We start from the raw sequence: 18,457 nt of genomic DNA on the forward strand, positions 1-18,457 counted from the left end.
ATGAACACACTGGGATAAACTTGGTACCTTGCTGTTTATTTAGACAGTATCCATGACTCAGTCAATATGGCACACCAAGAAACCAATCATTGTTAAATTCCAGATAATTTAAATAGATGTCTAAAGCTGGTTTTGCCAGTCAGTTATGAAAAAGTGAAAAAAGCTAGGTTATATGCCTTTCTATTTACTTATTTTCAAGGTTTACACTAGGTTGGTCTCAAAGAAACAAAAGACTAGAAGAGATCTACTGCATCATGAAGTCTAAAGGGACTCCATGATGTGATGCTTGCTAATCACAAGGCAATCCAGGTTCAAGAAGCTAAAACAGTCTCTGGCAGTCTTCTTTCCTATTATGATACAGGAAATAAAAAGAGATAGAAAAATCTCTTCAGCATTCAAAATACTAAATACTTTCTGGAGAGCTGATGCTATCTATACAGAGCTAGCAAACATTGCAGCTCTCAAAACATTTTCTTTAAAACTCTTTATGGTAGAAATAGAAAGAAACAAAACCTGATGAACAATATTTATGAAAACTAAGTGAATGAAACAATGTCAGTCTGATTCCCCAATCTCTCAGGAAGAAAAAAAGACAAGATACCTTTAATAGACCATATGACAGAACAAAAATAGAATCAACAGCAATTAGTTCAATAAAGTTGAACTGAATTCAACAAAAGCCTGTGAAGCATTAGATACAAGCACATATCACACCAGTGAAAGTGAAGGTTACGCGCATGTTTTATTATCTTTAAGCATATATCCTATTTGCATTCAGACTCCAGAAATAATACTTCCTATCTGCGTTATTAGGCATCTTTTAAGAAGGTAGAATAAGCTAAACAAAGATTTATTTGGTGATTCTACTGCAAGAAATGGTAAAGCCAAAACCACAGGCATTTCATATTACAGTAACAATGAGAACAAAAACAATAGGTGCAGCACCACCTCTGCCTTATACATACAGTAAGTATGCGCAGAATAATCAAAAACATGTTCAACATTAAACCTTCTTCTGTTTTTCTCAAACAACATGCTTTTCTTACCCCCCTCCACTTCTGCCATCTTTGAAAGCCAATAGAGTGATTAGTTTAGGAAAAGTACTGACACTGTGCTGAACTTGGTAACTCTTTAAATGATACATTGAGTAAAGGTACAAAGTTAAACTCACCATTTCAGTGGTGTACCTTCATATTCAAACCATATTTCACTAACTTCCTCTTGTCTCATAACTTTCTGGAAGTGTTTCTTTACTTTGTCTGTTACCAGTGTCAAGTAGCTTATCCTTGGCAAAAGCAACTGAAAGAAAAAAATTATAGAAACTTTAAGTAAACAGAAAATTTGCTAAATTAATAAAAATCTGTAACAAGCATGCATTTTCATAACCAAAATTCAGTCAGCATTCTCCCCCCCTCCCACTTTAAGGTAAGATGTCTTTTAGACAGTTTACTTATTAATGGTCAATGAAAGGCTATAAAATTATGTACTCAAAAGATGCAGAATAGCAGCATCAGATGGACCAACACAAAAGAAGTAAAAAAATACGTTCTTTATTCTTTCAATGTGGTGGAATTTGATTTCTGCCAAAGAATGAAGCTTCTAACCTTCTTCATATGAACAGATAGGAAAATGTTCTAACTTATTAAATATAATGAGCAACTGTGTATCACCTATTATTTAAAAATGGAAATTCTTACAAAATTAAGAAGAATTAAAACTAGCTGCTTAAGGGTTTGGTTTCCAAGCGTGTTTTGTATTTCCAATAGCTGGCAATTTCCATTTTCTTTGCACTGGGTTTGCCAATTCAACATGTTAGTGGAAGAATCATAGTAGCCTTGACTATTTAACCTTTGCCCAGCTACTAAAATCAGGAAGAAAACTGTCAATATTTTATCAGTTGAAACAAGACACCTTCTTCTAGCTTTCTAGTATACTATCTTTTTTTCCCTCAAGTGTAATGTTATGCACTATCCAAAACAGAATACTGTGTTATTTTTACTTGCAACTCCCCCCCCACTTTTTTTTAAAGTCTCATGCCTAGTAAGAATGGTTAAGTAGACTGCATCAGTGTACTGACTGATGACTGTATAGCACATTTACTTAAGATGAATCAGTCCGTAAGCTTTAACGAATAATGCCTTTCAGTATCCCAATGAGAAAAGATTAACCTCCCTGTAAAATAACATTTAGCTTTGGAGCAGACATTTTAAATGAATCATATTCTTCCTGTAAAGTTATTTTCACTTCCTAATTATTAATAAAATAGATGGGTCTAAGGCATAAATAGAAATAAATTATATGTTGCATACTTAGAGAAACATTTGTTTTCCAGTGTTCCTCATAATCAGTGTTGTTTCTTAAAATATTTTCTTTATAGTATATAGATAATGCTAGGCCTTAAGTGAATGTCTATGGTACAGCCACCACAAACTATGTAAGGATATATTATGCCTGACAGAAAACTTGATCTCTGCTGCAACATTCTTCCAGAATCTCTCCAACAATTAGACCACACTTTGATACATAAATTAGATAATATTTTGGCCATGATACTAGCATTTATTTATAAATATCAGATTCACAAAGAAGTATGGAGAATAAATCAAGAGTAAGTTCTTATGAAAGAGAATTGATTTGGTACCATATGGCTTTCTTTTTCCATCTGTTGCTCTTATTACCATCATCATATTGTTTCTACCTTTTTTCATAAAGTCTAATTCAGCAAGGTAATTAAACACAGCCTTCAGTTTTAAAAGGTGAACAATCTCAATAAATTCAAGTCATATACACACTCAAGTAAGAATTGTTTTGTACCTCAATGACTTGAATGAGAATATAATCTTATCCTTTATTAACATAATTCCACATATGTACTGTGATTGTTCTTGAGACAGTATAGTCCCGGCTACTCCAATCAAACCCAAATATTGTTGGTAATAATTCCATATTATTTCTGTGTGATATTTACAGCTAAATTAATGCTAGTATATCCTGATGAGACCCATTTGGACTGCTACAAAAGCCAATTTTCAGCATGCTGCATGTGGCACAGCCATGCAGGAATTGACAAATATATTAAAGCATTATTGATTGCAACAGTGTTTGACATAACCCTTTAAACTGCATAACTAACCTCCTCTGTGAAATATTTTACTTCAGTTTGTAGTGTGGAAGAACAACGCAGTTTCTATTCCAACACAATTAGAGATCACAGACAATAACCAAACAGCATTTAACTGAATTTAACAGAATGTGGCCAGCACTCCCAATGGGCCCCTTTGGAGTACAAAACCCAACTGTTTATCAGGTTAACAGGGACTGCCTGTTTTTCAGAGATGCTGAGCATTCGCAGCACCTACTGCACTCTTTTTTCGGTCTTCCCCCTCCATGAGAGACATGAAAGGATCCAATTCTATCACTTTTCTAGCTTTAATTATCCTAGAGATTTACAAGTATACTAATTCTGTTAAGTGAGACCTTTAAAAGCATAGTTTAAAGACATTTTCATTTTGTTACCCTTTTAATATCCATTGTCCACCAGCTATCTACACTCAGTGAAAGATACCAGTTGACAAAACGTATTTACTCCAAAAATCCTGTAATTTTAAAATGTAATTATTGAGTATTTCCAGAGGAAAAGTACTAAAAAATATTTAGAAAAAAAATCCTTAATGTATTTAACTATATGCTGGGCTTTAGTCAATCTCTCTGTTTTATAGAGGCCTCAGTATGAAAACCAAAATTCTACACAGCAGTTCACCTTCTAGACTATTGGGCACTCACAAGCTTCTCCATGTGGCAAGGAGCCTTCCTTTTAGGTACAGCCATGTTCACCAGAATGACACTTCTCCTGCAAAAACTTTTGCTACTGACTCCTAAACCAGTCCATGCAGGCCAATGAGGCTATACCCTTTCAGCCTTTGGTTATCCTACAGGAATACTTCTAGATGTTCGGAATGATTCAGTGATAAGAATAATAATTCTTGGTTTAGGGCTGTAATACCTAATTAAGGAAAAAACCCACATGATCATATGAGAAGACATCCTAATCCAAGTTCAACTCATTCCACTAGGTCAGATTTGTTCAACTGCAGGGGTTTTGTTTGGGTTTTTTTGTTGTTTTTGGGGGGGGTTGGTTTTTTGTTTTGGTTTTTTTTTTTTACAAATAACCTATCAGCAGGCTTTGTGCTAAAGGTTAGAACAATGCTATGAAAATCAAACACAGCCAACAGTGCAAGTAAAGCAACAACTGCAACCCGAACGTAGGACTGATAAATCACCACTACATAATACACTAAAAGACAGAAAGCCCATCATAAATTAAACAACCTACAGTACTGCATGGGCAAACATGCACACAAAATAGTATCAAAGTTTTTAATGAATAGACTGAGTGCCTATTTAGCATAGACTCAATAGTTATCAATTTAAATAGTGCATGAGAGAAAATAAGTAATAGGGAAGTGCATGATATAACACAAAGAATTAAACAGAAGAGAATCCCAGTTTTGATTCAAGTTGACTGGCAACTGACTCTGCAATGCTGCCTGCTGATCAATGGCAGACAATATAATGCTTGCCGCTCACTATGCTGCGTAACAAAGAAACCTGAATGAAAAACTGCACTTTCAGTTGAGCTTTGTGGCTCAGAAGGAGCCACATCTGTCTTGTCCCCTAGACAGGACAGACTTGTAAGAAGATTCAAGAGAAGGCTAAAGCAGTCAGTGGGCAAATTGCTTGTAAGCGTCAAGACTGAGTAAGGATTCCTGAAATGTTAAGTGAGGCTGGATGTCTTTCCCTCCAGAAACCAGTTGTGTAAGTTTTCTCCCACTTGGTATAAAAACAAAAAGCTGGCATGAACTCCCTTAAAGTAGTCAGAGTACATGGTATAAAACCAAGTAGATGTTCACAACCTGTTGCGGTCAGACTGACCATTGCAACAGTAATGAAGACAAGATAAACAAATTGCTCAGAACTAACAATTTAAAAAATAACATTTCAGATTATGAAAAAACCTAAAATTCATATTCACATATGAATTCTTAAGTCAATGGCCATACCCAATGTAATTGTTTAAACCTTTTAAAATAAACAGGTACTAGTTATTGATTAACAGACATAACAATAATCAACTGCTTTTGGTATGATTTCTAGCCCTAGCTTTGAAAGAAATTGTGAAAAACATGCACACAAATTCATATATGCTCAGCTTATACCAGAATAGCTATACGAAACTGCTGGGGGGGGGGGGGGGGGGGGGCAAACAAATAAGATTAGGAGTTCTCCTCATTAAATCAAGAAAACAAAAGTGAATCTGCAAATACATTACCAGGCAAAATAAATCCTAGTAGGCTAGAACATGCCATCCCCAAAATTACACAAACCACATCACCTTCCTTTCGCATACTGTATATTGCTACAGTATTTAATCCCAATAACCAGGAATGCTTTCTGTAGACGTTAAATGAAATGCAAGGAACTCCTAATGCCTAAGTAAATGCTTGTAATGTATCTTTGTGTAAGAATAGTACCTCTCCAGCTATCTCCACAGGTCTTGTTGCAGACCAAAACACCATTTTACATGTAGAACAGATTATAAAACAGAAAAATTCTAGATTTAACAGGAACTGGACTGGTCTGATCACCAATGTATCCAGGATGAAGAAACAAAGCATCCTAACAAGGAATGGCTTTACGTTGCTTACTCTTACAGACATCTTAATAAAACAACCCTTTTGACACTGGGGAAGCTTAAAGAGTGGCCCAGTAAAGGCTACTCCCTTGGGCAGAGTATCATTCTAAGACCACTTCTGCTGTAATTTTGTTCTTTACACCTGACAAATCTCAGCCAATGAGTACTCTGCTCCCTGTACACATTTTATTTCTAGCTGTTGTTTGCACTAAGAGGCAGACAGTAGAACATTTGAAAATAAAAGTCTTAACAATTTTAGGACTAGGGAGAAATCAGACAGTTCAGCAACAAAGGTAGTTCAACCTAGCTGCTCCCAATTACGCTTTCGCTCCAAACACAGGCATCTCTAGGAAACACTCCAAAGAAACTTGATGTATCCATTTCCAGTGTAACTCTGCAGAAACCTACCTGGCTTGACTACAGGAAGAAATAGGACAGTGTTCTACCTTGAGCTGCTTACTCTTGATGTCACTACTCTTTCCAAAAGATAGACAAGCTCATTTTAAATTAGCTCTGCTACATCCATGCAGTGCCGTAATGCAATACATGCATGCATCGCTCCTGTGCTCTGCTAATACATCTAGCAGACAAGGGTCTCCTGTCACACCACTCACAACAAACTGAAATCCATCACACAGGTTCTGGGTTGTTTTTCTAACCCCTCACTCTCCAGTTCTATGTCTTCCTCCACCTTCATAAAGCAAGTTCCTCAGAGCAGAAGTTTTTTTTTTCCCCTCTTAACATAACAATGCCAGTATTTCCTTCCCATGCAGCCTTCCCATTTATGGAAGGCAGTCTGGAATAGAGAGGTTATTACCTATATTAACAAGCGTAATAAAAGGAGACACAAAGCTGAACAGCTGGCATCAAGGGCTGAGAACGTTCGCTACATACACTTCTTTACTTCAGTTTTAGGGGTTTTGATGGGTTTTACTTCAATTTAGCTCCAGTTTGATCCCATACACTAAGTGCCCATTAGCAGCTGACACACATCTTCTGCTTCAGCTTCACGTGAAAATGATTCAGCTTGTGGGCTATAAGACTGCTGTGTGATGCAAACCTGGGCACAGTAAGTGGAAAGGACGAAGACTTACTTCAAAAATGCACTCCAGATCTGAAGAAAAACATTAACATAGATGCACTCTGAAGCCCTGAGAACTAAACCATAATTTAAAACCTCGATTGCTATTCTACCTTTTACTGTTATAAATCCTTGGTCCCTTCAAGGAGCAAAGCTATAATATCAGTTCCAACATGACCTGAAAAAGGAAGAAGCTAAAATTTAGAATTGTGATCTATGAATAATCAGTGAATAACCAGAAATAGAGAATTAAGCCTTGAGAATTTTTGTGCACACTTTAAGCAGAGTAAATAAAAGGAACCCTACCAGCTCAAAACCATCTCTTTGGCTTATAAAGTTGGCCATACCGTTAAGATATCATGCTTTCAGGGTTTCCATGCCGATGTTAAACAGATCAAGACCGCATATCTCCATACTTAAACTCGTACCTTTCATGTAGCTCTTATACTATATATATATATAAAGTCTGAGACTTCTCGACAGCTCAGATGCATTTGGCAATAGGTCAATGACATGAAGTAAAATTGCTTCTGTTTTACCAGTGGTGAAACTAAAACATAGAAAGATGAGCACTATGATTACTGAACGAAAAGCATCAATGCTTTACTAGGTTTCAAAACCCCACTGAACACACATGTAAATCAGAAACTGATGACATAAAGATGCTATTAAACACAGAAAAAAATATTACTACCCAGTAATATTTTCAAAAAGAGTAGACTGGGATATGACAAGACTTTAGGATTTCAGAATCACGTAAAAACTCATAGTACAAGATTTTCCTCCCACATACTTGTTACGTTTCAAATTTACGTTTCACTGAATCAGCTAGCATTCTCTATCAATCAAATGTCTATTAGGTGCTGAAAGAATGAAAACTGCTGAGTACACTATAAATAAATACCACATGATTATAGAAGGCACCTCCATTTACAACTCAAATGCATCCACCACCCTCATTTTTATCATCAGCTAGCAATCCAGTTCAGGCACTGTACCATTAAGACATCATAGCTGCTTTTCCTACATCTGAGCTAGATCTCATGGCTGCTAGCATTTAAAGAAAAGAAAATGAGCAGAAGTCATCCATTAGCAGAAATACTGGAGCCAGTGTTCGTTATGAGTTTGTGTTACACAGGTAACTGATCTTAGTGTTTAAGACTGCAGAAAGCCCTGACTGAAGTTATTTCTGTAGCAAGGTGACATAAAAGTTCTCTCCTTTCCTTCTGGTCACTATCTAAGAACATACAAAGTCACATAGAGGCTAGTTCTTTTACCTAATTACTTGCTGACTTTTCATAATTTTTTTAAGATCTTAGTTATCTGCGATAAGTTTCCCTCACTGCTAAAACGAGCTTGAAGTTTTGAACCTGCTGTGAAGAGAGACGGATCACGCAGCATGGTCACATGGTTTACTTTCAGAAGGTACCAGGAATAAGAAGAAAAAAAAAGCTTGTGGTTTGGTGGGTGGTTTTTTTTTTCCACAACACATAGTAGCACACATGATGAGAATGAAGGAAACAAACATAACTATGGCATTGGACTATCTGTGACTACCTTTGTTATACTCACATAGTAAGGTTCAGCTTCCCTTTCAGTTATCTCATCCTGATACAGAGTGAAACAGGTTGGTATTCGTCCAAACCACACATCTCGAAGTACATCTTTGTCATCTGTCATTCTTCCAATGGATAGTGAAGCACATGTAGAACAGTTTGTTTCTTCAGCTAGAACTGCAACCCCATTCCCCCAAAAGGAAACGAGTCAGTAGGACTGCAAATAAATACACCTTGTTCAAGGTTCTCCCGCAAGCACGAGCAACGCTGTCACCGAGACGTTAAAGGCACCAGTTTGTACAAAGGACGGGAAGAATCAAAGCCTCCGAGTTAGCACTTTCCCAACTACAAACACACGGTGGATGACAAGTAAACGTGTATTTTCGAAGCCTGCCGCACGCCCCAACCCCAAAGGCGAAGGGGCCTTTCCCGTTACCGCCTTGCAGTCACGCCGCAGCTCCCACCCCCCCCCCGCCGAGGTCCCGGCTTTACGGCGGGCGAGCGGCCCCGGACCCGCGGGCAGCCAGCAGGGCCGGGGTCCGCAGACAGGCAACGGCGGGGACAACGAAGCCAGCAGGGCTCTCGCCGGCGGGGCCGCGGGCCGGCCCGGGGCTGGGGGTCACCGAGGCCCCAAGACGGGCCCCAGCATCGCCCACCGCCGCGCTGGGCCCCGGGGCCGCCCCGCCAGCAGGCTCGGCCCGGCGGCCGCCCTCCGCGCCCGCAGCAGCGGCCCGGCCAGGCCCCGCGGCGCCTGTTTGTTTGTCCGTCCGTCCGTCCGTCCGTCCCTCCCTCCCCGGCGGCCGCCCGAGGTGAATCAGCAGCGCACGGCGCGGCGGCGCTCCCGCCTCACGGGGCCGGACCGAGGAGCGCTACGGCGGCAGCCCCCGGCGTGCTCTCCCCGGGCAACGGCAAGGCCGGGGGGGGGGGGGGGGGAGGCGGGCCGCGGCGGCCCCGCCCCAGCCCCAGCCCACCGGGGGTGACCGGGCGTCCCGCGGGGGGTGGGCCGGGCCCGGCAGCCCCGCCGGGGGCGTGTGGGGGGGGGTGGTGCGGGGGCGGGTGTGGGTAGAGGACACAGCCGTTACCTCAGTCACGACCCCCACCGCCTGCCTGCCTGCCTGCCCGCGCGCGGCGTGCGGCGCGCCAGGCAGGAACTGAGCCGCGGCCCCGCCCCCGCCGCGGCCCCGCCCCCAGGCGCACGCGCTCTCCGCCGCGCGTCTTCCGCCCGGCTCCCGGCGGGCAGGCTCCGGCGTCCGTCCCTCCGTCTTCCGCCCCCAGTCGGCGCCGGAAGCCGGAAGCGAGGCGGAGAAGGGCCGGCGGGGGGGGGCGGGGCGTGGCGGGTTTGAGGTGTCTGGGCGGGAAGGAGGCGGAGGCGGGGCCTTAGGGCGGGCTGTGACGGGGCCTCCCCCGCCGCCGCGGCTGCCCCGGGCACCGAGATGGCGGTGGGGATGGGTCGGTCCCGCAGCCGCCTCCCCGTCGTCGTCCCCGCTGCGAGGGGGCGGCCGGCCGGCGGCCCCTGAGGGCGCTGTCGGAGCTGCAGCGGCAGGGCCGGAGGAGCGGGGCCGCCGGGCTGCAGCTGTGACTGGGCCCGGGCCTGGGCCCGCTCCTGAGGCGACAGCGGAGTCGCTCGGCCCCCCTTCTGCCAGCGCGGGCGGGGGGGGGGGCAGAGAACGTTAATGCTGCGAGGTTTGGGTGCTCTCGGGCTTAAACGCTCTTTGAGGATTTTGAGCGCAATCTAACCGCTTCAGCTCTCAGTTCTCTCTTACCCGATTGTTCTCTTTTCCTGTTCTTCATGTGGTGGATTTTATACGCCACGATTTTATACCGTGATCACGGGAGGGTGAGGAGTACCTGCCGCCACCCGGGACATCTGCAATACCAGAGCACCGTTCTGGATCAGTTTTTATCTGCCCAGTGGGTGCCAGTTCACGGTGAATTCCACCTCTGCATGTTAAAGGACATCTGCTGCAATTCTGCCACTCCGCAAATCCCCGTCTCGATGTCCTACAACTGTAGGAGCGAACAGGAAGGACGGCACTCTGCAGGTGGGAGGGAACATCGTAATTGCAAGGAACATCTGTGTCATGGCTTCCTTGCTAGTATGTGTCACGCACTAGCAGTTGTCACAGCCGGGTTCTTCTGTGGCAAGACGTACAACTTGCAAATGCATTACAACTGCTATTTTGGCAGTTAACATTTGAAAGAAAACGGATAAAATGTGTTTTTACCTGATGTGGGTGGCACACTGCAATTTCAGTAGGGCGATGTTCTTGCTATGCTGGCTTGTGGCCACCAGATGTCACGCAGTGGCCACTGCTGCTGAAGGTGTCTTGAGGACTTCAAGAACTAATTACAGTTACAACTGACTGACTGCGGGCTTTATCCAAACAAAGACTGACATTTTAATGAATTTGTATGTTGCTGATTCAACCGTATGATTCCGGGAATTTTAGTATTTTTTCAGTCATCTGAAAAATTAGAGAAGGCTGAAGGGCTTGCTTTATTTTTTTCCAGTTTAAATAAGTTTGTCATGATCACCTCTTTTTGATAAAACACAATATTCTGAACACGAGCCCTATTATAAATTATTAGGAAAAAGTAACTTTTTTTGTCAATGCTCTGTAAGCAAAAAGTTTAGCTGTGGCAATTCTGTGATTTGGCACATACACGGTGAAACTTTCCCTATCTTCTGTCCCAGGGTTTTTGTGACACATTAATTAAAAAAACAGGTAAACTGGTGTAAACCTGGAGTAAACTTCATATTTGGTATGGTCTACCCCAAAGCGCAGGGAAAGATAACCCACAGCACATGCTATATTGCAAGGGCTTTAGGCTCTCAAGCGGCCAGTTCCCTTATGCTCCTAAACGTAGGCAACTTGCACTGACCTTGGGTGCACGTATTGGGCAGCACCTCTAAAGGGCATGCCAACGCTGAGGTGATGGAAGGGGAGGAGTTCCTCCAGAAGTAGCCCCTGTGCACTCACAACAGTTTAACTAGTGGGGATGGCGTGGAAATGACTGTCTTGCAGACCTGGAATGGCAGAAACTTCTGGATGCAGAAGGATGCTTCCATGGAGACCTGTGCAGAACTGATCCCACAATTACAAAGGCATCCAACCCACAAACACTGGTCATTGCTACAGGCTTCTCTATGGATTTCTGCAAGGAACCCTCCTGATGCTGTTACAGGTTCATTGAAACTGGTCTGACAAGGATGCATTGACTAGTGGAGCTGCTGTGAGGTGCCAGCACCACTGCAAAAAAAAAAAAAAAAAGTACTTTGCCCTGGTTACAACATTTACAAACTTTCAGAAAGCTTTGCACATAGGGGTTTCCCTACAGGAAATCAAGGAGAACCACATTTATTCTTTGCCCTTTCTTCCCATGAGCACTTTGGTAGTGCTGAAGGGTTTGACTGATCATTGTAGCGGCATCACTAAAGATAATGCCAGCTTCTATTGAAAAGAAAATGGCCCAGAAACATCCACTGGCACAACTGCTCCCGCCGATTTTTTCTCATGAGCAGGAGGAAGTCTGCCAGCACTGCTATTAGCAGTAATACTGATACTGTGTATATACTGAGGATATGACCCATTCTTGATGCTGCCTGTACTTACCTCCTGAGGTCTTGCTTAACCTCTACTGCTATAGCTCTTGAAGCACAGCATTGGCCAGCTAGACTGTGTAATCAGCATTACTAATGACAACTACCAAACAGATTAAACATTTACATTTGCACTCTTCTCTCGTGTATAGTATAAGGAACATAGGCACCTGTCTCAGGCATATGAATTCCACTCCATAGGCTGAAAATTGAACACCATCGAGTGCCCAAGTCTTTTGCTGGATCTAGATAAAAGATGCTAAGTAGAGAATAAAACACAGTTAAGTTGTAAAGTGAGTTAACTTGCTATTTAGAGTACCTTCCTATGTAAACATCCTAGCAAACTGCTGATATAGTTACCAGACAGAGATGCAGCAAAAAACATTGTAAAATCTGTGTGAGATTATAAAGACAATAGTTCTATAGGCAAATGAGGCTCTGCTACTGAGATGAACTTGATTGTAGATAAATACATGAGATGTAATACGTGAGAGTAACTACTGAAGTGAATGCCAACTTTGCTATTAGTATGACTATAAATAATGAATCTGAATTGAAACATTAAAAATAATTGCTAGGATGGAATGTCAAAACAGGTACAATAAAAAAGGAATTACCTCCTTTGGCATATTGTTTTCCACATTGTTATCTAATGCTTCAAGTTGCATCATCACTCAGCAGAATGGACCAGTCTAAATTGGAGGGGGAAAAGCTCAACAAACATATTTCCAATTCCAAAGATCCTCAAAGATCCCCCATTTTAAACGTCATCATCAGACAACACACAGTGAGTCATTGCCTAATGGGACTCAAATCAAAACACCAGTTAGTGAGTACATATGGAATGTGAAGATGCTTGTGAAGAACAAGATTATAATTAAAGATGCATTTATTCTAACAGAAATAAGAGAAATGGAACAGATGGTTTACATATTTGTGGGCAGTTATGTTTTTGTGTAATGGTAATGAAGATTTGTAAACAGAATCACTGTATAATTTAGGTTGGAAGGGACCTTTGGAGTCCTTTCCTGACCTCTAGGCCAACACCCCTTCTCAAAGCAGGAGTAGCTACAAAGTTAGATCATGTTGGTGAAGGCAAATAATGCCAACATTTGGTTGCTGAAAAGTTACCTGAAATAAAATGTGAAATAGTATTTCCCTGTATATTTTGCCGTAACTGGGATAACTGATATTCATTGCTTTGATCACATGGAACAAATTTAATGCTGCTTTCATAGAATTGATATTTTATGGCACCTACATGTACACAAAGTCAGGATCATTCATATGTATAATAAAAAACCCTGGCAAGTGGACAAAAAATTCCTTTTACTCAGGCCTGGCTCCTCCTTGTGTAAGATCCTGATTCCATTAAATCAATGGCAAAACACACAAAGACATGTGAAACTTAACTTATTCCAGTGTTGCTTTATTAGAAACTGATCAGCAAGCACCATGGGTGTTTTCCCTTCATTTCCCTAACAGTTTTCAATAGAAAGCAAAACATATTTTGTTTTGATTTCTTAGCTATTGTCTTTTGAGTATGTAAACAAAAACAGATTGTGAGAATCATTAATGTACACCTTTTAACATGCAACAGTGAGTAAGAGTCAAATGAAACTCATAATGCTACTATTTATATCTAGCTAAATAGTACATTGTTGCCTACTCCCAGTGAAGAATTAATTTGATTAATTACGTGAGAAGCTGATTCATTCATCTGAGACATGTCTGGAAATATTACAAGATGCAAGCACTAATCTAATGCTTCTGCACCAGTGTCTGATGGCACTTAATGTTTTCCAGATACAATTTTAATTTTTATGTTTGTGGAAGCAAAAAATCACTCTTACCTGGGTACACTTCTTTCATGCCCTCTTCAGCTACTAATATTTCCCTTCTATAACAGGCGAATAGGTTTGGAAATATTCTAGACTCTTTTTAAACTCTTTCTTGTCTAAATAACTGAAGTGTGCTGACAGCTCTCCTAGTTTTCCCTCACTGTAGTTAACTCTGGTTTACTTTGTTGATTTCCTATTTTAATTCTAACTTAAAATTCCTAAGTTATATTTCAGACTATTGAAATAATGTTTTATTGCTAAAACAAGTGACTGGATATTAGGAACTCCAAGTTCTAAGTCTGCTGCTTATTATTTACCTCGAACAAAATTTCTTGTGTTTGCGACTTTGTTGTAGCCCCATTAAGACATCTTGGTCTTAGTGAGGAGGGAGGGAAATGCCATTTTTAAAAATTTCACAAGGAAATACTTCTGATTTGTAATAAAATACAGGATTTCTCTATTCCAGACAAAATTGTTTTTGTCGTGTGACTGGATGATCTTCAGCAGTTTTACCCTGGGAAAGAATTTTTCTCAGCGATTCCAAATTCACTTTGATCATTTTGTAGTAATAAAGTCTTGATAACTCCAGTTCTGAAGCTCTGATATATCTTTATTTCTCCATTAATGAAGTGCGTTAAGGAGGTTTAAATTTATAAAGACTTTTTAGTGAATTTAAAATCAATATTGGATGTGAGTTCTTCTGTTTTTTCTCTTTGTTGTATTTGTACAACGTTTGTTATATGAGCTAGTTGTTAAATCATTCTGATTTCCCAGGGAAAAAAGTAAGCATACAATGCATATAAAATAGGAGGATGTTATCGTTGATGGAGAAAAAAGTAAAAATCTGAAAGTCTATCTGGTTCCATAAGAAGTATCAGTGGCCTCACCAGTGCTGAGTGGGGGAGACACAATCCCTTCCCTTGACTTACTGGCCACACGGTGTCTAACATAACCCAGTATATGCTTGGCCTTCACTGCTGCACAGGAGTTTGCACTTGCCTCTGTTGAACTCCATGATTTTTCCATTGGCTCCTTCCTCTCGTTTGCCTGTGAATGGCAGCTCAGACCTCCACCATATCAATTACTCCCCCCTCCCAAGTTTGTATCATCCAAAAACCCAACAACTGTGTGTGTTCCAGCTCATTGCCCAGGTCGATGATAAAAATGTTAAATGGCACTGACGCTAGTATTGACGCTGGAGGAACACCACTAGTAACCAGCTTCCAGTTAGACACACTGTGGTGGGTTGACTCCGGCTGGATGGCAGGATCCCACCAAAGCCGCTCTATCACTCCCCTGCTCAGCTGGACAGGGGAGAGAAAATGTAACAAAAGGCTCATGGGTCAAGATAAGGACAGGGAGAGATCACTCACCAATTACCTTCACGGACAAAACAGACTCAACTTGGGGAAATTAGTTTAATTTATTACCAATCAAATCAAAACAGGATAATGAGAAATAAAAACTAAAACACCTTCCCCCCACCCCTCCCTTCTTCCCAGGCTTAACTTTACTCCCGAGTTCTCTACCTCCTTCCCCACAGCGGCACAGGGGGATGGGGAGTGGGGGTTGGGGTCAGTTCATCACACGTTGTCTCTGCCGCTTCATCCTCCTCAGGGGCAGGACTCATCACACTCTTTCCCTGCTCCAGCATGGGGTCCCTTCCATGGGAGACAGTCCTCCGCAAACTTCTCCAACGTGGGTCCTTCCCACGGGCTGCAGTCCTTCACGAACTGCTCCAGCGTTCAGTCCTTCAGGCACAGACTGCTCCAGCGTGGGTCCCCCACGGGTCACAAGTCCTGCCAGCAAACCTGCTCCAGCGTGGGCTCCTCTCTCCATGGGTCCACAGGTCCTGCCAGGAGCCTGCTCCAGCACGGGCTTCCCACGGGGTCACAGCCTTCTTCGGGCATCCCCCTGCTCCAGCGTGGAGTCCTCCCTGGGCTGCAGGTGGAGATCTGCTCCCCCGTGGACCTCCCTGGGCTGCAGGGGGACAGCCTGCCTCACCATGGTCTTCCCCACGGGCTGCAGGGGAATCTCTGCTCCGGCGCCTGGAGCATCTCCTCCCCTCCTTCTGCACTGACCTGGGGGTCTGCAGGGCTGGTGCTCTCCCATATTCTCACTCCTCTCTTTTGACTGCTGCTAGTGTTGCACAGGGGTTTTTTTCCCCCCTTCTTAAACCTGTTCTCCCAGAGGCACTACCACCATCACCCATGGGCTCGGCCTTGGCCAGCAGCGGGTCCGTCTTGGAGCCGGCTGGCATTGGCTCTGTCGGACATGGGGGAATATTCCAGCAGCTTCTCACAGAAGCCACCTCTGTAGCCCCCCTGCTACCAAAACCTTGCCACACAAACCCAGTATGACCTTGAACCATTAACCACTACTCTGAGCCCAGCAGTCCACCCAGTTTTTCACCCACTTTGCAGTCTACTCATCTAGGCCACATCTCCTCAGTTTACCTACCACTATACTATGAAAGACTGTGTTGAAAGTCTTGCTTTAGATAAGCTACATCTGTAACTCTCCTTTCATCCACAGAGCCAGCCATTTCATCATAGAAGGCAATCAGGTTGGTCAAGGATGATTTAACCTTGATAATTCTCTCCTGGCTGATTCCAGTCATCCTTCTGTCCACGTGCCTGAAATGGGGAGGACTTGTTCCTTAGTTTTCCCAGGAGCTGACCAGCTTGTAGGTCTTCCTTCTTGTTTTTTTTTTTTAATATTGATGTAACATTTGCCTTTTCCCAGCAACTGGGGAGTTCCCCAGTTGCCACAACCTTTCAAAGATGATAAAGAGGAGCCTCACAAAGGCATCAGCCATCTCAACTTCTGTGGATGCATCTCATCTGGTCCCATGCCCAGAATTACTTGAATTCTCCCTAACTTGATTCTCCTGTATGGTGGGTAGTGCCTCATTCCTCCCAGTTTGCTACTAGGCACAGAGACCTGGCCTTGCCAGTAAAAAACAAGGCAAAGAAGGCTTTACGTACTTCAACTTTTTCTATGTAGTTTGTCACTAGGTCCTTTCTAGCTTGCCTGCACTATTTAGCAGTGAGCTTACATTTTCCCTCACCTTTCTTTCAAGGCTGCTTACCTGTAGAAACCCTTCTTGTTATCCTCTACATTCCTTGGTGGTTTCAACCCCAGCCATGTGTGGCTTTCCTAATTCGACTCTTGCATGCCTGGGTGATGCTGCTAGATTTCCTGGTAGCCTGTCAATGCTTCCACTTTCTGCATACTTCCTTTCTCTGTCTAAGCTCAGCTAGAAATTCCCTCTTCAGCCAGCCTGGCCTCCTGCCATATCTGCCCATCTTCTTCTGCAATCACGATGGCCTATTCTTGTGCTTCAAGGAGATTTTATTTGAAGATCAGCTCTAATGGGATCTTTTTCTTTCTTGGCTCCCCAGGGATTCCTGCCTACCCACTCCCTGATCAAGCTGAAGTCCACTCTCCTGAAGTCCAGGTCTTCACTCTGCTACGTACCTTCCTCGCTTCTCTTAGCATCTTAAATTCAACCTGATTCACTTCTTTTTAGGCTTTGATCTCCATATTCTGATGAACCTGCTTAAAAGCCTTTCTCAGTAGGTTAGCAAGACTGTTGGGAAAGATGCTCTTGCCTCTATTTCTCATGCTGGTGCCATCACTCCCCACCAGTCCTTGATCCCAGAAGACAATCCATGGGCATAGAAGCCAAAGACTCTGCCTGTAAAACCAGCCACAGTGGCTTCGATCTGCAAGGTATATCCTCTCCTACTGAGCCCGTTTCCTTGACCGGTAGGGTCAAAAAGCAACACCACCTTGGCCCCTTTGCTACAGCTTAGAGCACAGCAGTCATCTTTGACCTGCTCAAGGTCTCTTTTGGAAGCAACACTTGTGGCCAGATGGGTAAGCAGAAATAGATAGTGATAGTCCAAAGACGCCATCAATCCTTCCGTGGTGTCCCACATTGGGGCCCAGGATGAGCAATCAGCTTCCTGACAGCAGGTCTGACCTGCAGGTGGGTGCTCTGGCCCCTAGGGGAGGGAGTCACAGCCACTGTTACCCGTTACTTCATCCTTATGGTGCTGGTTCCGATCAGTTTGGGATTTTCATTGGATACCCCTGGAGTTCCCCGTGAACTTCTCTAATTTTAGCTGTCCCCCCCAACTTTCTACCCCATGTAAATTTTACTGTCTTGCGACATATCATAGCTCATCAATAAATATTTTAAATAAGAACCATCTTATTAGAGATGTTTAAGGAAGTCCATTGCTAGTTTCATCTCATATTGATTATTCTTACTCTTTCTGTTGGTCTGTGACAGCTCTTTTTTCTCTCAACCTGTAGGTATATAGTTTCCTTGATAACCTTTTGGGAAGGGCATGGTTATAGAGACTGAATAAATTTCAGCTTACTCATTCTCCTTCATCTACTTTTTTGTAGACCAGCTGGTAGATAACTCCCTAATTATTGTTTATTGACGGTAGAAATTCACTGACCTGCATTCTCACAGTCACTCTCTGTGCTTGTTTTAAATATTACATCCTTATTCTCTGTGATCGCAACTGATTATTATGGGAAAAGCAAATGCTGACAAACAGCTCTGCCACTTCATGCTTCTACTCCCTGGGACTGCCGATAACTGGTTTGCTTCATCAGGCTGTTTCAACACCTCCTCTTTCGGATAACTTTTCATGGGACAGTGCAAGG

The 18,457-nt window shown here is 42.8% G+C and overlaps 1 protein-coding gene across 1 annotated transcript in view; it reads right to left on the minus strand.

The window, feature by feature from the left end:
- Positions 1-9,238, minus strand: part of ATG5 (autophagy related 5) — an 84,283-nt gene extending 75,045 nt beyond the window's left edge. Inside the window, exons 1-2 of the mRNA XM_069804967.1 lie at positions 8,346-9,238; positions 1,172-1,299 (exon numbers count right to left, since the gene is read on the minus strand). Of these exons, the coding sequence (XP_069661068.1) occupies positions 1,172-1,299; positions 8,346-8,453 (236 nt within the window). The 5' untranslated portion in view covers positions 8,454-9,238. The remainder of the gene's footprint in view (positions 1-1,171; positions 1,300-8,345) is intronic.
- Between the last annotated feature and the right edge of the window lie 9,219 nt (positions 9,239-18,457).

This window comes from Haliaeetus albicilla, chromosome 17 (assembly GCF_947461875.1).
Source record: "Haliaeetus albicilla chromosome 17, bHalAlb1.1, whole genome shotgun sequence".
NCBI lineage: Eukaryota > Metazoa > Chordata > Aves > Accipitriformes > Accipitridae > Haliaeetus > Haliaeetus albicilla.